The 27950-nt window shown below is 34.5% G+C and overlaps 1 protein-coding gene across 4 annotated transcripts in view; it reads left to right on the forward strand.

Annotated features, from left to right (window-relative positions):
- Positions 1 to 27950, forward strand: part of EPHA6 (EPH receptor A6) — a 921042-nt gene that overhangs the window by 142163 nt on the left and 750929 nt on the right. For all 4 annotated transcript variants that reach the window (XM_053565807.1, XM_053565808.1, XM_053565810.1 and 1 more), the window contains one exon: positions 27130 to 27793. In XM_053565807.1, coding sequence (XP_053421782.1) covers positions 27130 to 27793 — 664 coding nt within the window. The remainder of the gene's footprint in view (positions 1 to 27129; positions 27794 to 27950) is intronic.

The following is a 27950-nucleotide window of genomic DNA, read 5'->3' on the forward strand; positions in this document are numbered from 1 at the left end:
AGCTCCTCTAACTTGGTATGTACATATACAAACAGACAAGGCTTCTGCAGTTTGAAGAAAAAAAAATAGCCTTCACACAAAGAGGTTAGGTTACAGCATCCTGCAAATTGGAAGAACTGGGCCAGCCACAGAGAAGTAAACTTAAAGTTAATTTACATTAGGCCATGGACAGCGCTGAATGCCATTCAAGGAAGTTTTTAGACATGATTTTCTCTAAAGCGAGTATTTAACATGATCAGAATTATGCTTTAGGAAAGTTCCATTGAAGTAGTATATAGAATAGGTTGAACAACAGAGACTGAGTTAGGTAATGTAATGGAGGGAAGATAATCAGGGGGACCTCCATTCTGTTTCCAGTTCTGCCTGGGCCCTGTTCCCAGTCCTAAATATTAAAGCAAATTTTAGAAAGTTTCACTAGACAACATTCTGAGTCCACTCCAGCAATGGAATTTCAGACAAAGGCAGAGATTCCATCCTTTGAAGAATTAGCAAATTAAAATGCAGGTGAGTGGTCTCAAGGTTACTTCTTTTTGTTCAATTTGTGAAGTCATGGAAAATTTTCGCCCTCCTCTTTAAAGTTAAATAAGTTGTTTCAGGTGAAACAAATTAGCCTTATTGAGGCAGAAACAGCCTTGTGGAGAAAGAGGCAACATTATCCTTGACTGCATTTGCTAATTTACTGTATTTGTTCATTCACCTCTGTGTGCCCTTTGAATCCTGTTTAGTAATTCATCATTCTCGGTAGTGGTTGGCCAAAGACAAAGGAACAGAAATTAGATGAGTAAGAGAAAAACAAATTAAAAAGGGAAAAGCCCTGAAAAGCATTTTTTCTGAATAATCTGAAGAAACAGAAGAGTTTCCATATGCTGAATGCTTATCTAGCGATAGCTGCATTAATTTATCACATTCATATAAAATACCAATAGGCAAATTTAAATTGGGCTAACTCAGGTCTCCCGTTCCTAGTGCAGAAACTTTGATGCCCTCTAAATCCTTAGCCACATCCAACTCTTTCTCTATGATTTACACTCAGAAACTGTCCTATTCAGCTTTCTAATGTTGAGGACTTTATTATTGTGTCACCTGTGGCAAACTTTCTTTTTTATTTTGGAGGAATACTCCACCAGTGTTGAGGTTTCATAGTAACAGAATCCAATGAAAAGACTTCTGTAGGGCATGACAGTTTGCCACACACTCGCTACCGTTTCTACAGTGGAGACAACTTGAGTCCATTTCCAGAAAATGCATCATCTGTCACGCAGCAGAGTTATTTCTGTTGTTTCCTGCTCCTTAAAAATAAGTGAACAGATATGCCAAAACCCAAAGTAGTGGGAAAAAATTCTATGGTTTAAGCTGTTATCTCTGCTACAGAAGGGCATGTAAAGTGAATAAAAACATCTATGGTAGTATTTACAAAACACTATCTTTGGGTAGCATAATATGTTTCCAAGAGACTGCAAAGCTATGCCCCAATTTGCCAAGTTTGGAAAGAAGCTCACTCTTTTCATGTGGTTTTATCTGAAACCTCCAAAACTCTAAGATGATTTATTCACTTACGACAAATAAGATTCAGTTAGTCTTTCCACTTTCTGGAAAAGAAGTATCTCCTCGATGCTGGAAACCCCCAACCTGGCTCCGTCCTCAAGTTGGTTGCTTATTTCAACCTTGTCACTGTTTGTGTATGGGAGTCTTCTCTCGGCTTTATTTGTTTAAGAGTATTTCCCTTTCTCCTACTCACATTCCTCTTCTTTTACCATACACAACTGTTTTACTGTGTTTGCAGTGAAAACTTTCTAACTAGCACATTCGTGGACAATGTGAATTGTTTTATAAACAACCTGTGTAGTTTTGACCTTTATAAATGACCTATTACCCTAGCTCTCATTTTGATCCTTGCTATTTTTTCATAATCTCAGTGTTTTAAAATCAGTTTTTGTTTCTAGGGGTACATTTACACTTTTGGCACTAATTAATGCATATGCTTTTCTATTTATTTCTACTACAAATTATATTATTTAAAAAATTATTTTAGTTATTATGAATACGTAATAATTGCATATAGTTCAAGAATACATTTGAGGCTTCAATGCAGGGATATGATGCGAATTAATGAAATCAGGGTATTTGGGGTGTTCATTATGTCTGGCATTTCTGATTTCTGTGTGTGAGGAACATTCCAATTTCACTTTTTAGTTATCTTAAAGTGTGCTCTATTTGTTGTTGATTATAGTCACTTTATTGTGAACTCAAATATTACTCATTCTATTTTTGTACCCATAAATCATCCTCACTTATCCCCCGTTCCCTGCTATCCTTCCCAGCCTATCAGTTTCTCTGTCTCTAGGAGAGCAATTGTTTTAATATTTAGCTCCCACATATGGCTGAGAATGTTGGGAAAATGTAAGTTTTGTCTTTTTGTGCTTGGCTTATTTCACTTCACACAATGCTCTCCAGTTCAATCCATGTTGTTGGCAGTATTTTATTATTTTTTAATGCTGTATAATATTCAATTGTGTATATTTATCACATTTTCTTTTAGATGGTCTCAGTTGCCCTGGGTAGAGTGCTGTGGTGTCATAGCTTACAGCAACTTCAAACTATTGTGCTAAAGCAATCCCCTTATCACAGCCTCCTGAGTAGCTGGGACTGCAGGTACACACCACAATGCCTGGCTAGTTTTTCTATTTTTAGTAGAGATGAGGGTCTTGTTCTTGTTCAGGCTGATCTAAAACCCCTGAGCTCAGGCAGTCCACCTGCCTTGGCCTCCCAGAGGGCTAGGATTACAGCCCTATCACAATTTATTTATCCATTCATCCATGGATGGACCCTTGGGTTAATACCAAGTCATGGCTGTTGTCGATAGTGTTGCAGTAGATGTTAGCATGCAGATTATCTTTTCCATATACTGAATTCCCTTCATTTGGGCATATAATTAGCAATGAGATTGGTGGAGCATATAGTAAGTCTATTTTTAGTTTATTGAGCAACCTTCATGCTGTTCTATATAGTGGTTGCAGTAATTTACATTCCCACCTACAGAGTACAAGTGGTCCCCTTTCTCCACATCCTCACCAACGTTGGTTATTGACTGTTTGATAAAAGCCAGTTTAACAGAGGTGAGAGGATATCCTACTATAGTTTTGATTTTCACTTCTCTGATGACTAATGATGTTAAACATTTTTTTACACTCATTGGCTACTTGTATGTTATCTTTTGCGAAATGTCTTTTCTCATCCTTTGCTCATTTTTAAATCAGATTATTTGATTTTTTTTTTTTCTATTGACGGTTGGAGCTCCTTATCTATTCTAATAATTCATCCTTTGTCAAATGGGTAGTTTGCAATTGTCTTCTACCATTACACAGGTTATTGCTACACGTTGATTATTTCCTTTGCTGTGCAGAGACTTTTTGCTTGGTGTGATTCCCATTTGTCCACTTTTGCATTGATTGGCTGCGTTTGGGGGTATTACTCAAGAATTCCTTGCCCAAACCAACGTCCTGAAGCATTTCCCCAAAGTATTTTTTCTAGTCTTAGTTTCAGGTCTTAGACTTAAGTCTTTAATTCATTTCGATTTGATTTTTGTAGATGGCAAGATGTAATGGTCTAGTTTTATTCCTCTGCATATGGATCTAATGTTCTTGGGACTATTTGTTAAAGATATTGTCCTTTCTCCACTATAATGTTATTAGCAACTGTGTCAAATATAAATTTACTATAGACATGTAGATGTATTTCTGTGTTCTCCATTCTGTCCCAGTAATCTGTGTGGCTGTTTCTCTGCCACCACTATGCTCATTTGGTTACTACACCTCTATAGTATAATTAGAAGTCTGGTAATGTGATTCCTCTGATATTATTCTTTTTGCTCAGGATGACTTTGGCTGTTCTGGGTCTCTTTTGGTTCCATTTAAATTTTAGGCTAATTTTTTCCATTTCTATGAATAATGTCATTGGTATTTTGATGGGGATTTCCTTGAGTCTGTACAGGGATTTAAGAGTTTTTATTCTTCCTTTCTATGAGGGAAATAAAATATTTTTATATTTTATTGTGTCCTCTTTAGTTTCTTTTATCAATGTTTAATAATTTTTTTATGATAGGAATTGTTGCCTTCATTGGTTAAGTTTATCTGAAAGTATTTTATCTGTTGCTCTTGTCATTGGGATTACTTTCTTGGTTTCTTTTTCGGTTTGTTTACTATTGGCACACAGAAAAGCTAATGATTTTTGTATGTTGATTTTTTTTTTTTTTTTTTTGAGGCAGAGTCTTACTCTGTTGCCCTCAGTAGAGTGCCATGGCTCACAGCTCACAGCAACATCCAACCCTTGGGCTTAAGCAATTCTCTTGCCTCAGCCTCCCAAGTAGCTGTGACTACAGGCGCCCGTGACAACACCCGGCTATTTTTCTATTATCTTTGTCATTGTTGTTTTAGCAGGCCCAGGCCAGGTTCCCCAGTGTATGTGGCCAGGGCCCTAACTTTAACTATGTTGATTTTTTATTCTACAACTTTTTAAAATTTGTTTATTTGTTATGTTAGTGGTGATTTTTTTAAGTCTTTAGGTTTTTCTAGATGTAGGATCATATTTTCTGCAAACAAGGATAATTTGACATCTTCTTCCAATTTGGATGCCCTTTATTTTTTTTCTCTTTTATTCCTCTAGCTGGAACATCAAGAGAAATGCTGCATAACAGTGTTCAAAATGGGCATCGTGTCTTCTTTTAAATCTTAGATGAAAGGCTTTCAGTTTTTTCTTTACTTGGTATGATACTAGCTATGGGTCAGTCATATATGGCTTTTACCAGGTTGAGGTAAGTTCCTTCTATGCCCAGTTTTTTCAAAGTTTTTATAATGAAAAAAAGTTGAATTTTTCAGCATCAGTTGAAATGGTTGAATGGCTATTTCCTTCATTCTCTTGATACAGTGTATCCCATGAATGATTTACATATATTAAATATCCTTGCATCTTCCTTTTTAATGTGTTGTCAAATTCAGTTTGCTAGTGTTGTATTGAGGATGTTTACGTCATATTCATTAGAGACATTGGTTGTTTTTGTTGCGTCTTTGTCTGATGTTGGTATAGGGTAATACAGATCTCATAGGACAAGTTTGGGAGTAACCCCTCCTACTAGATTTTTGGAAGTAGTTTAAACAGGATTGTATTAGTCATTCTCAGAACGCTTGATAGAACTCAGCAATTAAGCAGTCAGGTCCTGGGGTTGCTTTTAATGGGAGATTGCTTATTTCTGCTTTTTATCTTGTTAATTGTTGTTGATTGATTCAGTTTTGGATGTCTTGCTTGTTCAATCTTTGTAGATAGTTTCAAGATTTGTATCCATTTATACTAAGTTTTCCAATTTATTAGCATATAGTTGCTCACAGTTATATCTCATGACCTTTTGAATTCTGCAGTATCAGTTGTAATGTCTCCTTTTTCATCTCTCATTGTATTTGTTTGTGTCTTCTCACTTTTTTATTTATCTGGCTAGAAACGTGGGTCTAGAATTGCAGCCAGGAAGAAAGCCCTAGAATGAGATGCTTCAAGAACCTGCCTGGTACTTTATTCCACCCTGGATGTACCAACCCATGTTGCAAAACAGAGTCCTTTGAACTCTTCTGCTCTTTGCTTTCTCTAAGCAGAAGACTCCACCTGAGTGGCACTGCCCGTAGCCACGGCCACTGCTGTCTCACTGGGTCATACGTACTCCAAGTCAACTACCTGCATGTCAGCACAATTGTAGGAATTGCTTGAGGACATCGGCCTTTGTGTCCTGACTGTCTCTTGAGTTTATTCCAGGCTTCAGACTACATTTTATCAGATGATAGTGGGGCGAGCTGGGACTTGGGTTTGGGGGCAATAGATTTCCCTTTGGCAAATTGGTCTAGCCAATCCCTCTGTGGGTGCTGGCAAAATTCCTCCTTGTGCTGTGGTCCACTGTGACAGGGCAGCCCTATATTCCAATGCAAAATCCCGGAATCACTTCACCGTTTCTCCCCTGGGCACACAGTTTCTCTCTCTATCATGTGTGCTGACCAGGCACTGCAGGGGATGGAGAAGCAATTGCAGAGGCAGTACAAGTTTTTCCTTTCTGCCCTCTTTAGTGCCTCTTTCCCTGATACTATGATAAAGCCAGGGCCTGTGAGTGCTCTCCTGATTTTTGGTTCTTCTGTGCAGTCTTCCTTGTGTGGATAGTTGTAGAGTTTGGTAATTTTGTGGAGACATGATTGCTGGAGTTTTCTGTTCACCCATCTTGCTCTGCCCCCCTCTCTACTACATTTTGTTTATCCCTAGGGATAGCCCTGATTTCCAGTTACTACAAGCACGCTATGTTACCTGTACTAATATATTTTCAATTATGGACCTGTCAAATGATTTTCTGGGGTATCTGTATGTATGAGGATGTATATGCATGCTTGCCAGCAGATTGCCCTGTGTAGTAGCTGCAAGAGCCTACTTTCTCATCAACAGTGTATGAAGCTTCTTACTTAACTACATCCCTGACAATACTTGAAAAGAGTTTTTTCATTTTTTTCCATTTTCCGCATCTAAAATGTTATTTCAGTGTTGTTTCAGTTTCCTTAAGTTTCAATGAGTTTGTGAATCTTTTTATGTATTTGTTTTTCTTCTTCTGAAAAATGTTTCTATTCATTTTTTTTATTTGAGTGGGCATATTTTTATTATTGATTCACCAAATTTTTTTTATGTAATCTAAATATTTCTTTGTCACAGGTTTTAACAGTGCAAATGATTTATCCTTACTTGCCACCTATCAATTTTCTTTGTTGAGTAGAAATCCTTAATTTTATATTATTAAATTTACCAATTATTTTCCTTATATTTTTACTTCATATTTTTAGTTCAGAAGTTTCACTGAGTCCCAGATCACAGGTGTTTGTTTATACTATATATTAACCTTATACTTTCACTTTTCACATTTAGATCACCGTTCTTTGGGCACCAACCCACAGGACAGTTTTATTTATTTAGTTTTTTCATATGGTGAGCTAGTTTTCCACTGAACATCCAAATCAGCTGATCCAAGATATCGCATATATCCTTTATATGATATTTGCTTTTCATAGACATGGTCTTTGCGTTCTGTGTTCTGTTTTGCGATTCACTTCCCTGCTACGATGCTACCCTGTTTCCCCGAAAATAAGACAGTGTCTTATTTTAAGGTGTGCTCCCAAAGATGTGCTAGGTCTTATTTTCAGGGGACGTCTTATCTTTCCTGTAAGTAGGTCTTATTTTCAGAGGATGTCTTATTTTCAGGGAAACAGGGTCGTATACAATGTTTTATTATAATGGAATTATGGTGTATTGTAATATCAGCAGGGCAAGTCATCACTCTAGGATGTTTTTCAAATAAAATGACTTAGATATACTTGAAATATTATCCCTTTTCTTTAAATTTTGGAATATATTTGCTAAATTTCTTAAACATAGTTAACTAGAATTTTGATTAGAATTGAGTATAATTTATAGATAAATGTGGGGAACATTAATATCTTACAGAAGCAAGGTATCCTATCAGTAATATGGATTCAGTAATCCATCTGAGAGCATTAGATAGTCTTCCATTTATTCAACGGGTCTTGTGAGACTCTTATAGGAATCTAGCTGGCAAAGCAGAAATGTCCTAGTACCACAAAGCAGAGTACAGGAGAATGCCTCTGAAGCTGAGGCAATGACTTAAAGATGGCTCAGGGAGAATTAACTGTTCCTTTAATATTTGGTTGAATTCATTCAGGTCAACTATCCAGGGATTTGGGGTCATCTCTCTCTGCTAACTCTCAGTTAGTTTTAGCCATGTTTTTATTTTTGCTGTTATATTTTATGTGGGAGATTTTTTTTACTTCTTTGTAGTAAATAAGATTGCTATATATTTATTATAAGAAGCATTGGAATTTTTAAGAATTAGTTGCGGAGACTTTAGTTTTCTGTTCTTGGAAACTATATTTTTGAAGAGTTTCATGCCTATATATAGAATATATATTCTTTCCCTTGAGTAAGCATAAAGGTTATGAAAAAATTGTAAATCATGAAAAAGAATGAAAATTTACTGATAATCCCTTCTTTGAAAATTAATCACTGCTGTTTCAGGTTTCAAAGAGATCTTCTTTCATTTCTGTGCATGTGCTTCTGTACTTCGTGATTATATGCACACACAAACACTAAGTACATATAGATTATATAATACATAATAAATGCACAATTTTAGATGATATATTATGGTATCAGTATTACTTACATATATATGAATTTTTTTTCAAAATTGAGGTGATAGTTTATTATTTTGTAATTCAATATTTTCATTTAATAGTATATGTTGAATACTTTTCTAAGTCAATGTCTTTTCAAAATGTATTTCACTGACTAAATGGCATTCTGTCATTTTAATATTTCACTATGATTTTTCTAACTTTTTGTCTCTTAATAAACTTTTAGAACCAGAATTACTAGATCAATGTCTTTTTTTTTTTTTTTTGAGTCAGAATCTCACTTTGTCACCCTTGGTAGGGTGCTGTGGTGTCATAGCTCACAGCAACCTCAAACTTGTGGGCTCAAGCGATTATCTTGCCTGAGCCTCCTAAGTAGCTGGGACTACAGGTGCCCACCACAATCCCAGCTATTTTTTTAGAGATGAGGTCTTGCTCTGACTCAGGCTGGTCTCGAACCTCAGGCAATCTACCTGCCTCAGCCTCCTTAGTGCTGAGATTACCCACCAGGCCTGACTCTCCTTCATAGAATTCTTAAATATATTGCTAAACTTTTTTTGATGGTATGTGGAACCAGTTATCATGTATGTACATACCAATATGTATTCTAGGATTTACATTTATTCCTAACTTTCTTCTTAGGTTGTTTTCTTTTAGTTAATACCTGTGTGTATGTGTGTGTGTGTGTCTGTCTGTTAATTATTGGAAGATCCTTTGTATGCTACGCCTTTTGTTGGATTTTTGCCATCAACTTTAGAAACAGGAGCCAGAAAGGCTGCTGAGTACTCTGGATAATAAAGATAAATTTGAAGTTCTTGAAGAAAGTTGGAATAAGAGTAGATTCAGAAATAACATTCTGAATGTTACAATTGTATTTTGTTTATTATAAAACCTGTATTTATTATAAACGCTTTGTTAAAAGTAGATATTCAATAATTACTCTTTGATAACTGACATACACGTTTCGTCTTCTGCTCTGAGCTGTTACTTACCTTCTATTTATGTGTTTGTTTACTGTCTTTTCCCTCCCCTATGACTTATTGTTCTGTAATTTGTTTTATATTCCAATGTACTGTGCAGTATTTCTACATTCTCAGATGGGTAAATATATTTTTTTCTGTTAACTTATAAACTATTGCACCAAGCTTCAGTTTTTGTTCTATTGATTTTTTTATATATGTTACATCCTCTAGGTATGTGTTAGAGTTAATACTGACTTTGATCATAATCTTTTTGTCTGTGGAAACCTTATGCTTTTAATTATATGTAGCATTGAGCTTAGTTGCACGCCCTTTTAATTTTAAAATATTAAAGAAATGTGCACTGGTTTGCTTACTGGATTTAACTGTATACTTGAAATCTGATTTCAATTGTAAAGTTTCATAGAGAAAACTGTAATATGAGCAAATACACGAATGTGTGCATTTTCTATGCATTTTGAGAGTATTTATTTTCTATGAATTTTGAGAGTATTTTTGTTCTCAAAAAATAAAAGATATTTCGTCAGTAATTACTGATAAAAACCTCATGTTTTTTTATCTGTTAATAATATTGGAATAATCACACAAATGGCTAATAATTAACCTTTGGTTATTTTCATCTGTTGCAAAGAAGCTAAGTAAAATATTACCTAAGTGCATTTGTTCTATGTAATGTATTCCGAAGCTAAAAGATTTATGTTTTCGACATGACCTTAAAATTCTGTATTATGTATCTTAAGATTCTTTATTGCTACATTAGCAGCAATTTAGTTTATTATTTTATGGAATATAACGTGCAGTATTCAGTGATAGCTTACTTCCTTGAAGTTTGTTAAGCAAATGGTTATTAAGCATTGTTAATCAGCCTCATTTCCCCCCACTTTTTATTCCCTAAGAAAAAATTAATGAAACATTTTCTAAAGGTTATTTGAAATAACAGCATAAGTTTATTATATTTATTGCAGAGTAATGATTGTGTCAGATCCTATGTAAATGCATACAGTGCTTTTAAACAGTTTTACAGAAAGAATATAGTAAATTTAAATTATACTCTGCCTAATTAATAATTTGTGAAATTAAAAATAGTGTGTAGTTTAGCCTAGCAATTTAAAACTTCCCTCCAACTTCTACTAATTTTATAATCTAAAATAATTTTTTTATCAATTGGAAAGCACTACAACAAAGTTATTTTAATAGTGCTTATGCTATTATAATTTTCCAATTATATATGCACTTACAGACTGTGTTCAAGAATCATTAAATATAAATATTACCCAGAAAAATGAATTAGTAGAGATTATTGTAATAAGGTTATTTAAGTCAGACTTTCTTGTATGAAACATATAATTTCTATCTTTAAGTCAAAAATGCAGACGGATCTCACGTTGAAACCATGGGATTGACTGACATTCACAGATACAATTTCGCATGTAGGATTTTGGTGTCAAGCAAGCTCTGACCTACCAGAAATGATTCCCATGGATTTGAAGTCTAAATGAGGTTATAATTTTAGTTGAATTAAGACAGTCCAATATACTTTGAAAATCCAAGTCAAAATATACATTGTTATGAAATGTTAAAGCAATTTTAATGACTCAGAATATAACCTAATGAGATATGTACAAAGTCATTGTCATACACTATAATATTTTCTATACACTTGTTTTACACTTTACATGTCTATAATAAGAATTAATTCTTTTCCAGACCTCTGCCTGAAGATTGTGCTCCAGCCAATACCAACATTCCACCAATCCTTTTTTTTATCATAGCCATTAATGACTTCTTTGTTAAAAAATCTAGTATACATTTAGCTGTCCTTATTTTATTTGGTCTTTTAGCGATATTTAATATACTTAAAACTTTCTCCTTCATAATTTTCTTTTATACTATAGACAGAAAATTACACGTTTGGGAGTTTTAGCTCTCAGTATACATTAGCATATGTAGTTTGAATATTAGTAATTTTTCTTAATTACCAATTTATAATTTGCTATACTTAAATATCATACCTTTTGGTTAAAATATAATGTTAATCAGAGTCAAGGCTAAAGAAGTTATTAATAATTAGAATAAAGATAGATGATGTGAGTGGATCTGTAAATCGTCCTTTTTATTAACGTCCTTCTGTATTAAAGAATACTTTCTAAACAAACTGAATATTACATCACCTGTTCAATTCACTCTTTCCTGATACAGATACGTATTCTTAATACCATTTCCTCTCCTTTTCCTTTTCTCCCCCCAAATTGAAAGTTCACACTCACAAGCATACACGTGCACATACACACACACAGTACTCTAATTTCTAAACATGAATTCTTTTTTTTTAATTAAATCATATCTGTGTACATTAATGCATCACGGGCTACAATATGCTGGTTTTATATACAATTTGAAATATTTTCATCAAATTGGTTAACATAGCCTTCAAGGCATTTTCTTAGTTATTGTGTTTAGACATTTATATTCTAATAAACTTCACATGTACCCTTGTAAGATGCACCATAGGTGTGGCCCTACCAATTACCCTCCCTCTGCCCATCCTCCCCCCTCCCCTCCCCTCTCTCTCCCCTTTCCTCTTCTTCTTGGGCTATAATTGGGTTATAGCTTTCATAAGAAAGCTATAAATTGGTTTCATAGTAGGGATGAGTACATTGGATACTTTTTCTTCCATTCTTGAGATATTTTGCTAAGAAGAATATGTTCCAGCTCCATCCATGTAAACATGAAAGAGGTAAAATCTCCGTCTTTCTTTAAGGCTGCATAATATTCCGTGGTGTACATATACCACAATTTATTAATCCATTCATGGGTTGATGGGTACTTGGGCTTCTTCCATGATTTAGCAATTATGAATTGGGCTGCAATAAACATTCTAGTACAAATATCTTTGTTATAATGTGATTTTTGGTCTTCTGGATACATACCTAGTAGAGGAATTATAGGATTGAATGGCAGTTCTATTTTTAGATCTCTACGTGTTCTCCAAACATCTTTCCAGAAGGAACGTATTAGTGTGCATTCCCACCAGCAGTGTAGAAGTGTTCCCTTTCCTGCACATCCACACCAACATCTCTGGTTTTGGGATTTTGTGATATGGGCTAATCTTATGGGAGTTAGATGATATGTCAAAGTGGTTTTGATTTGCATTTCTCTGATGATTAAGGATGATGAGCATTTTTTTTCATATGTCTGTAGGCTGTGTGTCTGTCTTTTTCAGAGATGTTTCTCTTCAAGTCCCTTGCCCCCCCTGAGATGGGATCACTTGTTCTTTTCTTGCTAATACATTTGAGTTCTCTGTGGATTCTGGTTATTAAACCTTTGTCTAAGACATAACCTGCAAATATCTTCTCCCATTCTGAGGGCTGTCTGCTTGCTTTACTTACTGTTTTCTTGGCTGTGCAGAAGCTTTTTAGTTTGATCAGGTCCCAGTAATGTATTTTTGATGCTGCTTCAATTCCCTGGGGGATCCTCCTCATAAAATATTCACCTAGGCCGATTTCTTCAAGGGTTTTCCTTGTACTTTCTTCTAGCATTTTTAAAGTTTCATGTATTAAGTTTAAATCTTCAATCCAGTGAGAGTCTATCTTAGTTAATGGTGAAAGGTGTGGATCCAGTTTCAGTCTTCTACAGGTTGCCAGCCAGTTCACCCAGCACCATTTGTTAAACAGGGAATCTTTTCACCACTGAATGTTTTCAATTGGCTTGTCAAAGATCAAATAATGGTAAGTAGCTGAATTCATCTCTTGGTTCTCTATTCTGTTCCATACATCTACCTCTCTGTTTTTGTGCGAGTACCATGCTTTTTTGATCACTATCGATTTATAGTATAGTCTGAAGTCTGGTAGCGTAATTCCTCCTGATTTGTTTTTATTTCTGAGTAATGTCTTGGCTATTTGAGGTTTTTTTCTGATTCCATATAAAACAAAGTATTATTTTTTTTGAGATCTTTAAAGTAGCTTTAATAGGGATTACTTTAAAATTGTATGTTGCTTTGGGTAATATGGACATTTTAACAATGTTGATTCTTCCCAGCCATGAGCATGGTATGTTTTTCCATTTGTTAATATCTTCAGCTATTTCTTTTCTTAGAGTTCCATAGTTCTCTTTATAGAGATCTTTCACATCTTTTGTTAGGTAAACTCCCAAATATTTCATCTTCTTTGGCACTACTATAAACGGAATAGAGTCCTTGACTTTTTTCAGCTTGACAACAATAGTTGGTATATATAAAGGCTACAGATTTATGAGTGTTTATTTTGTAAGCTGAGATACTGCTTGCTGTATTCCTTGATCACTTCTAAGAGTTTTGTAGTAGAATCCCTTGGTGTTTTCCAGGTATACAATCATATTATCTGCGAAGAGTGGAAGTTTGATCTCTTCTGACCTTACGTGGATACCCTTGATCACCTTTTCTTCCCTAACTGTGATGGCTAAGACTTCCATGACAATGTTAAAAAGCAGTGGAGACAATGGGCAGCTTTGCCTGGTTCCTGATCTGAGTGTAAATGATTCCAATTTAACTCCATTCAAAACGATATTGGCTGTGGATTTGCTGTAGATGGCCTCTATCAGTTTAAGAAATGTCCCTTCTATACCAATTTTCTTAAGTGTTGTGATCATGAAAGGATGCTGGATATTATCAAAAGCTTTTTCTGCATCAATTGAGAGGCTCATATGATCTTTGTTCTTTAATTTGTTTGTGTGATAAATTATATTTATAGATTTACGTATATTGAACCAGCCTGGAGACCCTGGGATAAATCCCTCTTGGTCATGGTGTATAATTTGTCTGATGTGTTACTGGATTCTGTTTGTTAGGATCTTGTTGAATATTTTTGCATCAATATTCATTAGTGATACTGGTCTATAATTTTCTTTTCTTGGGTCTTTTCCTGGTTTGGAGATAAAGGTGATGTTTGCTTCATAGAATGTGTTGGATAGTATTCCCTTTTTTTCTGTATTTTGGAAAAGGTTGAGTAATATAGGTACTAGTTCCTCTTTAAAGGTTTGATAGAATTCTGACATGAAGCCATCTGGTCCAGGACTTTTCTTTTTAGGGACATTTTGTATACTTGATGCTATTTCAGAACATGATATAGGCCTGTTCAACATTTCCACTTGATTCTGGTTAAGTCTTGGAAGGTGGCATGTTTCCAAGTATTGGTCAATTTCCTTCAGATTTTCATATTTCTGAGAATAAAATTTCTTGTAATATTCTTTAAGGATTTTTTGAATTTCTGAGGAGTCTTTTGTTATTTTGTCTTTACCATTTCTGATTGATGAAATTAGAGATTCTACTCTTTTTTTTTTTCCTGGTTGGGTTAGCCAAAGGTTTACCTCCTTTATTGTCCTTTTCAAAAAACTAACTTCTTGATTTATTGATCTGTTGTATAATCCTTTTGTTTTCAATTTCATTTAATTCTGCTCTAATTTTGGTTATTTCTTTTCTTCTGCTGGGGTTGGGATTGGAATGTTCTTCCTTTTGCAGTTGCTTGAGATGTCTTATTAAGTTGTTAACTTTCTCTCTTTCCGTTCTCTTGAGGAAGACTTGCAGTGCTATAAATTTCCCTCTTGGGACTGCCTTTGCGGTATTCCAGAGGTTCTGATAATTTGTGTCTTCATTATCGTTTTGTCCTCCAAACTTGGTAATTTCCTTCTTAATCTCATCTATGACCCAGCTATCATTCAGCACAAGGTTATTTAGCTTCCGTGTTTTTGTATGAGTATGTAGATTCCTATTGTTTCAAGTTCAACTTTTATTATATGATGGTCCAAGAAGATACAAGGAATAATTTCTGTTCTTTTAAATTTGCTGAATTAGAGTTGTGACCTAAGATGTGATCAGTTTTGGAGTATGTTCCATGGGCTGATGGGAAGAATATGTATTCAGTTTTGTTAGGATGAAATGTTCTGTAGATGTCTGTTAAATGCATATGTTGAATGGTTAAGTTTAAGTTTAAAATTTCTTTGCTTAGCTTATTGGAGGATCTATCCAACACTGCCAAAGGAGTTTTAAAAATCTCTGACTATTATGGAGCTGGAGGAAATCAAGTTGCTCATGTCTGTTAGAGTCGCTCTTATAAATTGAGGTGCATTCTGGTTGGATGCATAAATGTTAGTAATTGAAATCTCATCATGTTGGGTGTTACCCTTAACAAATATGAAGTGCCTTCCTTATCTTTCCTTACTTTTGTTGGTTTAACTAAACCTGAATTCTTATCCTAGCTTTAAATCTTGTGTACTGATCATAATCATCAGTGAGTCATCTGATGATTTTACATATCTATATTCACCTATCTCATTCTAATAACTCTAAAATAAGATTATTAGTTTAGGAGATTTCTATAAATATTTTCAGTGACGTGTGATCTCAAGAATTCTGACTTAAGCAGTAGTAGGTTGTACATTATTAGTGCATATATTCAGAATTGTTTTAGTGAGAATGTAAGCCTTCTGTTATTGATTTATATATTCAACAAATATTAAGAACCTACTGTAATCCTAGTATTGCATCCCCTAGGTATGAGGTAATACAATAATGAACAAGGCAATGTCCTTGCCCTCATTGAGCTTGCATTCTACCTAAATTTATGTTTATTTGAAGCCTTCATATGAGCCAACATGACTTGAGACAATTTTGGTGTTGATTTTTCTGTTTTCTTTGTAAATTCAGGTCAATTCCTTATTTTAAGTCAGTTTCCTCACACATAAATATATAAGATGTCCTTTATTCTCTCTACCATACAAAAATAAAATTAAATATGCTTTGTGAGAGTATTCTATGCTTCCTGTATTGGGGATTTCTTATGGACAAATATGGTTTTCATGGATCGTTGAACATGAGACATGATAAGTAAGATGAATATTAGCCATTTTTTTATTGTAGAAATCCTATAAATAATTCAAAGATGATATTTGCAGCATCTTATTTATTGGTTAAGTAATGGTCTCTAAGAATTTTTAAACTTCATATATATATGACAGTTTTTAATAAGATAGCCACTCCTTCTTAGTGCAAATTATCCTTTTCTACAAAAGTAAAAATTTAATTGTAAAACTTGCTTCATCTCAGCAGTTGTCTTCCAGATATTCCATTGAATTCTTACCTTGCCTATTAAATATCTTTGTAGTGTTAATAAAAAATTTTTACATTCGCCCAAAGTGAAATAGAAATATATCTTCAGATGAAGCATTTGCTTCTTGTTTCATTCTCTGAAATTAGTTATCATTTAAAAGTAGAGTCTTCCCTTTCCTGCTGCAAAAACAGATTCATGTTATTAACTACATGCCTAGCAGCAAAATTCAGGGCACTAATTTTCTAAGTTTATGTCACTATGTTGACTCAAAGTGAATATTTAAGTGGTTCCGGGGAAAATATCATATTAGAATAAGAAGGATCCTTTAACAAGCTTTATATTGATGCAGAATATTAGATATGTGTTTTAAAAATTAAATCACCGCAAAATGACATAATGAGATGCCTGTGTACTATTCAACAATTTTAGTTTATTTTACTCATTCAAGATGAGATGAATAATATTTTGGACAAATGAAATACATGCCATTTTACTAAATGAGGTCTTTATTGTCAAGGGTTTTACTTTCTCATTCTTAGACTAGAATAAACTTGAAGATTTTCTTTCCTTTCCTGGATCCCTTTCCTATTTAGGCTTAGTCTATCTGGGAGAATAATTAGTTATAGTATCTGACTGGGAATTATACATTTATCATGATTTTTATTGTTTCTTTGTTTTATTTTAATCTATTTTAAAATTTCCTTTACTTTGGGAAAAACTCCAAATAATAATAGCATATTATTCATTGCTATATTAATGAATCATCTGTTAATATAACGCTAGCATGTGATATTTTGGATTCTGTGTTTTTAAATGGTTATTTATTATAGTCTGTTTCCTTTGCTTATTACCTCTTTATGTATTTATTTGTGAAGAAAAACTTCAAAGAAAATATTTTCCTCACATATTTATTTCCCTTTTAGCTTATAGCTGGAATCTGTCACAAATGAAAGCTGAAATAAACTAAGGATGATAATTTAATATTATAACATGGTGTTACAGCATGTGATTTTTTAAAAAAATTCAAAAGGTAATGGGGAAGAGAGGAAAGAGATTATACATATATATAAATAAATATTTATTTATTTACTAAATAAAGCACAGGTAAAATGAAAGACCAAAGTGCTTTCAAAGTACTTCACTTCTTCAGTGTTATTAGAATGCTTGTTTTTATTCTCTACAATCAGTATAATAGTTAACATTGATTTTTATTGATTTTTTTTTTTTGGTCAGACCAACCCTACAGCTGTTCAGAGCCCTAACATATATTAGACTGTGATATTTCCTCCTTCCTTTTCTCTCTGGAGGTACAGAGAGAAGCATGTTAGTCTGAGGGTAACTGTCCTTTTTATTTTGCTATCTCCTTTGAGTAAGTTACCAGGACTTATTACTGCCCTTTGAAAATGTAATTAGTTTTTCAAGAGCACATTCTATGTTGAGAAATAAATGCACTTTTAAGATTAAAATTTCCAAAGTTTATTTTTTAAACAAATCTTTATATTCCTGTTAAGTTTTAACAACTTTCAGAAGGAATAAGTTATACATTTGGTACATATATCTGAAAACATTGGACATATGTGTCGGTTTACCAGCATTTTATCTTAATAGTCTTTGTCTCAAAAGGCTATTTGCTTGCCTTGTTTCGTTCTTTAAGAAAAGAAAGCCATCTGATTTCTCAATGACTGTTAAGAGTTTAAGAATTAATTTCCTTATTCTAGCTTTCTATTCCCAAAAGTAATTCAACTTACTGGCCTAGTTTTTTTAGCTTGCTATAGAAGCAAAAATTCACATGTGCAAGGGGGTAAGTTTTTAGAGAACCCTCAGGCATAAATAGATTAAGTCTTACTCATAGTTCTTTATACTTCCTATCACTTCTAAAAAACATTCACTTCAAATGGGACTGTCCAAAAGATATTCAATATAGAAATATTCTTAGGTACTATAAAGCACTAAGCTTCATGCAAATTTAACTTTACATCATGTCTATCCACTAGGTAAAATTTTTCTTACCTCTTTTTAAAATAAATACTCCTGTAACTTATACTTTAGCTGTGAAATATTTAAATACACAAAAACTTGGTAATTGTAGACATTACAGAATAAAAGTAATCATAATTGTCATTTGTTCTGCTCTAAAGGTGATCAGTCAGCTTCTTGCTTTTACATAATAGACACTGAACCAAAATATCCCAATTCCTTCATCTCGTCTTTTTTTTTTTCTTCTTTTTTTGGTATTTTAATATCTTATATTTTTATTAATGACCTAAAATACCAATATGTAAAACAATTCACCAATATATAATGTAGAAAAGACCTCTCAGTACTGCAAAAATTGAACCATTCAGTGAATATCTCTTTTTTTTTTTTTAATTTATTTATTTTTTGTAGAGACAGAGTCTCACTTTATGGCCCTCGGTAGAGTGCCGTGGCCTCACACAGATCATAGCAACCTCCAACTCCTGGGCTTAAGGCAATTCTCTTGCCTCAGCCTCCGGAGTAACTGGGTCCTAGATGAGTAGAACAAAGAATGTCCTTTGTCTTGTGGTTAATTTAGAGTCTTTTTTTTTTTTTTTTTTTTTGACGAAGGAGTGGAGTGGCTATATGAGATTGCGTTCCCACTTAAGGGTCTTTTGTTCTGTGAAAGCTTTCCGCTAAGCAGGAATCAGCTGTCAATTGTCCTTCAAAAGGTTGCCAGGAGGAATTTCTCATGGCCAATGTGAATATTATTCTAAGATGTACATGTTATATGATAAGATAAAGTCAGTGTGGCTGTGGCCACAGAAGAAAATGAGAAAGAGGCTTTGAAATTTACTAAACTTACAAGTCCCAGAGAGGGGTATCAGTGTACTCCAGTAGTAGGTTTTGGTCATGTGACACAAGACAGGCGTAAGGAGAAAGTTTAAGTCCAGAACCTTTATTGAGTTTTCTGCAGGAGAGGTAAGGTAAGGAGAGTAAACACTTTAGAACTGGCTAGTTTGAATAATTCCTATGGGATTTTGGTTATAAGGATGGCTTCTAAGTGCCTAATACCTGGCCTAAGATAATTTAGGGCGGGAGAAATAATGACTTGGTATGTAAAAGATGGATAAGGTGGTTGGAGCTATAGACTCAGGAGTGCTTGGCTTTCATATAAAAGATATCTCTAGGCTCAGACCTTTGCTATTTTGAGACTTGAATAGCCCCCAAAGCTCCCCACTCCCACCTCACGCTGCCTTGTTTTCTCTCAGAAAGATTTTTAACATCAGAAAAAATAAAAAATCAAAATTAAAGTTTTGAAGACCTGGTTCTAGTTCTGATGCATTACAACATTCAGTATTTACTTTAATTCATGGGAATTTGATTCCTTATTGATATCCTGAAAACAAAAATATCTGTCTTTATTGTAATGATGAGAACTAAATGAGTGAACATTTGTGAAAAAGCTTTGGGAAATATAAATTCAGTATATAAATAGTTGCCTCAGTGATCATTACATCACTGGTAGCCTGGTAGCATATGAAAGAAAGAACCCCTTGGAGTACAACTGATTCTTGCTAAACTAAAACTTCTCAATGAGCAGGAAACTGCATGACAAAACTTTTCCATCTATCACTTTGTAATCTATCTTTCTACTCCTTGACCCCCAAAAGTTCACAAAGTGGCCATAAGGTAGAGGAAGCTCTCTGTTCTACTGATGTAGGCCATAAAAACAGAAATAATTCACAAGATATTCTCCTCTGCAAAAACATGTATGATTTAATTTGCTTTATTGAGCTCCTTTCTATGTTATATTGGTGGATTGGTATACATTGGTGTTTTAAGCCATATGTCAAAAAAAATGATAAAAAATAAATATGATCTTGAGGAGTTGGGATATTTTGGGTTTAGTACTTAATTTTAAAAACTAGGAGCTAACACCAAGAAATGAAACTAACATCTTACAACCACCTAATCTTCGATAAACCAAACAAGAACTTACCTTGGGGGAAAGACTCCCTATTCAATAAATGGTGTTGGGAGAACTGGATGTCTGCGTGTAAAAGACTGAAACTGGACCCACACCTTTCCCCACTCACAAAAATTGATTCAAGATGGATAAAGGACTTAAATTTAAGGCACGAAACAATAAAAATCCTCAAAGAAAGCATAGGAAAAACACTGGAAGATATTGGCCTGGGGGAAGACTTCATGAAGAAGACTGCCATGGCAATTGCAACAACAACAAAAATAAACAAATGGGACTTCATTAAACTGAAAAGCTTCTGTACAGCTAAGGTGACGATAACCAAAGCAAAGAGACAACCCACACAATGGGAAAGGATATTTGCATATTTTCAATCAGACAAAAGCTTGATAACCAGGATCTATAGAGAACTCAAATTAATCCACATGAAAAAAGCCAACAATCCCTTATATCAATGGGCAAGAGACATGAATAGAACTTTCTCTAAAGACGACAGACGAATGGCTAACAAACACATGAAAAAATGTTCATCATCTCTATATATTAGAGAAATGCAAATCAAAACATCCCTGAGATACCATCTAACCCCAGAGAGAATGGCCCACATCACAAAATCTCAAAACTGCAGATGCTGGCGTGGATGTGGAGAGAAGGGAACACTTTTGCACTGCTGGTGGGACTGCAAACTAGTACAACCTTTCTGGAAGGAAGTATGGAGAAACCTCAAAGCACTCAACCTAGACCTCCCATTCGATCCTGCAATCCCATTACTGGGCATCTACCCAGAAGGAAAAAAAATCCTTTTATCATAAGGACACTTGTACTAGACTGTTTATTGCAGCTCAATTTACAATCGCCAAAATGTGGAAACAGCCTAAATGCCCACCAACCCAGGAATGGATTAACAAGCTGTGGTATATATATACCATGGAATACTATTCAGCCATTAAAAAAAATGGAGACTTTACATCCTTCGTATTAACCTGGATGGAAGTGGAAGACATTATTCTTAGTAAAGCATCACAAGAATGGAGAAGCATGAATCCTATGTACTCAATCTTGATATGAGGACAATTAATGACAATTAAGGTTATGGGGGGGTGCAGAAAGAGGGATGGAGGGAGGGGGGTGGGGCCTTAGTGTGTGTCACACTTTATGGGGGCAAGACATGATTGCAAGAGGGACTTTACCTAACAATTGCAATCAGTGTAACTGGCTTATTGTACCCTCAATGAATCCCCAACAATAAAAAAAAAAAGAAAAAAAAAAAAAAAACTAGGAGCTGACAGGAATTACCAATATAACAGAAGAATTAATCACAGGTTTGATAATATTTTATCCTGTAATTTCTACATTTATCACATTTGTATACATCCAGATATTTCACTGATGAAAAGTTATGTTTGTTTGGAATAAAAATAGGAACTTTGTGACAAAGCCTAAAAGTATATGCATATAGCTTAGTTTTTTCTTAAGGAGATAGAGACAGGTGGGACAGGGTCTCTCCCTATTGCCTGGACTACTTTTTAGTGGCATAATCATAGTTTACTGCAATCTCAAACTACTAGGCCCAAGTGATCTTCCTGGTTCAGCCTTCTGAGTAGGTAGGCTTACATGTACCAATATGCCCAGCTAATTTTGTAAAAAAAATTTTTGTAGAGATAGATGTTTCTCAGGCTTATCTCAAACTCCTGGCCATTTTTCTACCAGAGCTTCCAGAAGTGTTAGATTACAGGTGTGAGCCACCATTCCTGGCCCTAACTTATTTTTACACATTAATTTTTATTCACTTTTCTTTTTCTGCCTTATTGGATTTATAATTCTATAAGGTTCAAGTAAATTGCCTCCTTTTTTTTTTTTTTTTGAGACAGAGTCTTATTTTGTTACCCAGGCTTATATGCCATGGCATCAGCCTAGCTGACAGTAACCTCAAACTCCTGGGTTCAAGCAATCTTCCTGCCTCAGCCTTCCAAATAGCTGTGACTATAGGCACTTGCCACAGCCCCTGGCTAATTTTCCTACTTTTAGTATAGATAAGGTCTTACTCTTGCTCAGGCTGGTCTTGAACTCCTGACCTCAAGCTACCCTCCTGCCTTGGCCTCTCGGAGTGCTCATATTACAGGTGTGAACTACTATGCCTGACTTAATTCTCCCTCTTGACCAATCCTCCCAAACTAGTTCCATTATAAATGTGGTTGTCACTTGCTATATTTACTATATACTGTTTACTTTTTACACTCAAACCTGTACTATCACTTGTTCTCATAATTTATTAAACTAAGGATATTAACATAAGTCCAGTGAAAGCAAACCTTATATCCTTTTTTTTTTTTCATTTCTCTTATGGAACTTAAAACATATTATAAATTTGATAAATATTATTGATTGGGTATTAACACATGATATGTAATTGACATTTTAAGATAAAATTTTTTTTGAAATTAATATTTAATTGTTATGTAGAACATAGAGGGTTTAAAGTTTTCTTTGCTGTTAAAATGTAATTAAAGTATCTTATCTTCGAAATGAGATTATTTTCAATCCGTTTCATCTTTCAATCAAGGAAGGGAACACCCTGTTCTTTGCCTAGAGCTTTAAAAGGTCTTGTCCATTCACTCTTCTGGCAACACCCCTCTTCATAAAAATGTGACTTTGAGGGATAAGATCTGAAACTTAGATTTTATGCCTTCTTTCTATATCATACCATAGATGTTAAGATTCCCAAAGTTAGCCGGGCGTCGTGGTGGGCACCTGTAGTCCCAGCTGCTCAGGAGGCTGAGGCAGGAGAATCATGGAAGCCCAAGAGCTAGAGGTTGCTGTGAGTCCTGTGACATCATGGCACTCTACCGAAGGTGGTGAAGTGAGACTCTGTCTCTACAAAATAAATAAATAAATAAATAAATAAATAAATCCCCAAAGTTCCTTGTTCAAGTGATTTTAAGTCTCCCTTTAGGCCCTACCTGCCTTTTACTTGAATCCATCCTCTAGTGGTTGGTCTGTGCCCTGATGTGCTCAGCCTAAGTTGAACAGAGAACCAATGTTGGAAGTTTATGTAGCAAGGGAAAGATACAGCTTGTACATGAGGACTGAGATGATCATGCATATACATATGTGAACCCTCGTGGTATGGTCTAGAGCAAGAATCAGGGAAGGGAATAGAAGTGGGATTGACTGAGGCTAGGGGCTGGATCTCTATGGACCATCACATGCTTCCATGGCATACTTAGGAGTACAACAAGTATTTCAAATATGAACTTGGCCTCTCAGGTTGTTGTGAAAGTATCTTTGCAAAGTAGGCAAATAAAATATTTTTAAAATTTGATCATTTTTAGAGAATGATTTATGATTTCAAAATATTTACACATATGATATGAGAGTCCCCATACTCCTATTCTTGCCTGGGACCTCTGATACCATATAAACTATGACTGACCTTTGAACAATGGGAGAGTTAAGGGGGCCAACGCCTTGTGTAGGTGAAAATCCACATGTAACTTTTGATAAAACTTAACTATTAGTATCTGCAGTTGACCACATGCCCTAATGATAATACATAGTTAATTAATATCTATTTTGTATCTTTTATGTATTATTATACTCTTATAATAAATTAAGCTACAGAAAAGAAAATGTTATTAAGAATGTCATAAGGGGGTGATGCCTGTGGCTCATTGAGTAGGGCGCTGGCCCCATATACCGAGGGTTGCAGGTTCAAACCCAGCCCTTGCCGAACTGCAATGAAAAATAGCTGGGCGGTATGGCAGGCGCCTGTAGTGCCAGCTACTCGGGAGGCTGACGCAATAGGCCCAAAAGCTGGAGGTTGCTATGAGCTATGATGCCACAGCACTCTACTGGGGGCAACAAAGAGACTCTGTCTCTAAAAAAAAAAAAAAAAAAAAAATCTAAAGGAAGAGAAAACATATTTACTATTCATTACTATTCATTAAGTGAAGACAAGAATCTTCATCTTCATTTCCTTCATGTTGAAGAAAGCTGAGGAAAAGGAGGAAGCGGAGGATTTGGTCTTGCTGTCTCAGAGTTAGCAGAAGAGGAAGAAAATCTGCATATAAGTGGACCTGTACAGTTCAAACTTAAGTTGTTCAAGGGTAAATTGTACATATTAATATAATATTTCCAAAGGAATCATTATGTCTAAAATGTGTTATAATTTCTGCATCAACTGATGCTATATTTTATATTACATTTCACAGCCTTTTATTTATTTATTTGTTTTTGGTATTGGCCCGGGCTAGGTTTGAACCTGACACCTCTGGCATATGGGACCGGCACCCTACTCCTTGAGCCACAGGCACCGCCCTTTCACAGCCTTTTAAATCTATTTCAGTCTTGAATTTATATTCTTGTTTTAGGAAATTAGTTTTAATTTCATATATTTAATATAAATGATTTTCTATATTTCTTGATCGGTTAAAATTTGCCTGTTAATCTGTTCTAAGTACCTGCGTCTAATTTTGATTTCATTTATTTTAAAGAAAGAAGAACAAAACACTGTTGTTCATTAAATATCACAAATTTGACATAGAAAATGCTGCATCATTTTTTTAAGCATCCTTATGCACTATCTTTGAGAAGAGTCACAGTTCTTATTATGTATGTATTTTGATAATTCCTTATTCCTTGGTTAAGATCAGTCCTGACTCAGTGAATATATGACACTTTTTTACTCCTGCCCTTTACCTCTAAATACCCCCACCAACCTAAAATATTCTTAAATAAAGAAATGTAATAATGTCATAAATTATTTTTCAGACAAGATGCAATTTTCACATTTTAGTTAAATTCATGTCATATATGAAAAAAAATTGTATGATGAACATGGTAAATACCCTTTATTGAGATAAAGAGATATAGATTGAAGATATTCAATGCAATTACTCTAAAAATTTACTGGGAATAAAGTTATGTACTACTGTATGGTACAGGAGAGATTGTAGTATAGGCAATAATAATTACATATTTACATTACCTGAGAAACAAAATCAGGTCTGATTTGAAATTTATCCAAAATTAGAATAATCAGTAGGTGAACACTTTAGAGGCTCTCCTGTAGGTAAAATTCTTAGGATCTTAGAAAATGATTTTAACCATTTTCAAATTTTATTATATTTCTTATTAGTTTTATTCATGGTCCTATTCAGAATACATGATACATTAGATGAAAAGTATTTAGATGGGTAATTTCATATATGCGCCCATGAAATTATTGAATCTCCCTGTTAAACAATGAGTATATTTTGTAAAATTATATCCATAGTTGAAAAGGAATTCCTTGTTTGTATCCCCCACTCCCCAGGAAATGGCTATAAATTTCAAGCAAGTAACATACAAATAAATTTTTTTGATAGAGATATGTTTACTTTGGTTTGATGGATAATATAAATTATTTGTAGAAACTTACAGGAGATAATTAAAAGTACTCAGTGGCATAATAGTCCTGTATAGTGAAGACGGTAGACATTCTGTTAGAAGCTATACTAACTGAAATTCAACCAGCCTTGATTAAGTAACTCTCCACAGCCAATCAAAATAAGAGACTGAAAGCAGAGTATGTTAAAAAACCTTATTATAAATCACTAAAATATATCAAGAAATAGAATGCTTATTCATGATAGCAAACCATTGATCATTTCTAATATGTTCTAATAGAAATGGTAAACTATGATAATTAATATATTTTCTCAAAAAGCCTATCTATAAGTTTACTAGAGTTGTTTAATTTATTGAAAATTCCCAAATACAGTTATACAATGAAATACTGTACAACCTAAATTTCCAATATACAATTATGCAATGTTAAATATATAAAAACTGATAATACCAGATGATTTCAAGGTACTCAAATATTTACTACATTTCTAACAAAAAGGATAAACAAGCTCTTTCTATGCAATTAAGAGGCAAAATGCTTATATGTAAAATGGCAGGTGAAGATAATTCAATGATCTAGCTCAGAGTAAAGCCAAAGTGTTTCAAATGCTTCTGAAGACTTTTTTCTTGAATCCTCTCTGACTCTATGTCCTTCTTACCTCTTGTGCATCTGATGCCCATTCACTCTGTTATTCACATACCTGTACACTCCTGCCTCAGGTATCACACTTACTGTTTCCTCTTTGCAAGTTCACTATCTCGTCTCCAAAAGATTACTTAAAAGTCACCATCTCAGTAAGGCCTTTTTAGCTACCCTCTCCATCTCCCTGATGATTTTTCCCTATTATACTTTTTGCCATAGTATTCAATTTACTCATGTATACTTTCTGTTGTCTCTAGATAGATAAGTCTCATAAGGCAGGGAGTTTGGGTTCAGCTAGTTACCTGTTGTACTCCCTGTTTTCAGAATAGTGCCTGATACATATCTCTTGAATAACTCCAAGGCCTTTCTCTGTTGATTTTCTATTGCAATAGCATCATAAATATTTAATTGAATACTGGTAAACAATGTTCAGTTTCTGGCAAATTATATATGAGGAGAGATGGGAAATCTGAAGTGCATTTGCCATAAGTCTGGCTCTTTTATTCAAAGGTAATGGATGCTGTTTGACATTCTTATAATGTAACAGGAATGACTTTAAGTTTGCTACAACTATTTACCTTATTTATGCCCACAACAACCTTGTACTATTGGCTCCCTGTTGCAATTGAGAAAACTGAGATTAAATGAAGTTTCCCTTTGTCATGCAGTTTGTATGTAGGAAGGAAAGACAGGCTATTCCAGACTCACACCCTTAACCAAAGGCTCATAGTTAAAACACTGATGCATTGTTGCCTTGAATAGCTTCATTTGTATAATTTTTAATCATTTTTCTTTTGCTAAAAAGAAGTAATCATTTCTGTATAATCACTGTGGTTTTGTAATAATTTAATAACTTTTTTTTTCCTCTCTTCAGTGGGATGCAATCACTGAAATGGATGAACACAATAGGCCCATCCACACGCACCAGGTGTGTAATGTAATGGAGCCAAACCAGAACAACTGGCTTCGAACAAACTGGATCTCCCGTGATGCTGCTCAGAAAATTTATGTGGAAATGAAGTTCACGCTGAGGGATTGTAACAGCATCCCATGGGTCTTGGGAACATGTAAGGAAACATTTAATCTGTATTATATGGAATCAGATGATTCCCATGGAATTAAATTCAAGCCAAACCAGTATACAAAGATCGACACAATTGCTGCTGATGAGAGTTTTACCCAGATGGATTTGGGTGATCGCATCCTCAAACTCAACACTGAAATTCGAGAGGTGGGGCCTATAGAAAGGAAAGGATTCTACTTGGCTTTCCAAGACATTGGGGCTTGCATTGCCCTGGTTTCAGTCCGAGTTTTCTACAAAAAGTGCCCCTTCACTGTTCGTAACTTGGCCATGTTTCCTGATACCATCCCAAGGGTTGATTCTTCCTCTTTGGTTGAAGTACGGGGCTCTTGTGTGAAGAGTGCAGAGGAGCGTGACACTCCCAAACTGTACTGTGGAGCTGATGGAGATTGGCTGGTTCCTCTTGGAAGGTGCATCTGCAGTACAGGATTTGAAGAAGTTGAGGGTTCTTGCCATGGTAAGAAATAAACATTTAATAATTTATCTTTTACTTAAGTGATTATTTTTGAAGGTAAATATGTTACACATTGATTTGCACATAATAAATATTGGAATACTATTCTTGACAATTAATTGTGGAAGAAATGGATTCACATAAAGTGTGAGAAAACTGC

The sequence above is a fragment of the Nycticebus coucang genome, chromosome 16 (genome assembly GCF_027406575.1).
Source record: "Nycticebus coucang isolate mNycCou1 chromosome 16, mNycCou1.pri, whole genome shotgun sequence".
Taxonomy (NCBI): Eukaryota; Metazoa; Chordata; class Mammalia; order Primates; family Lorisidae; genus Nycticebus; species Nycticebus coucang.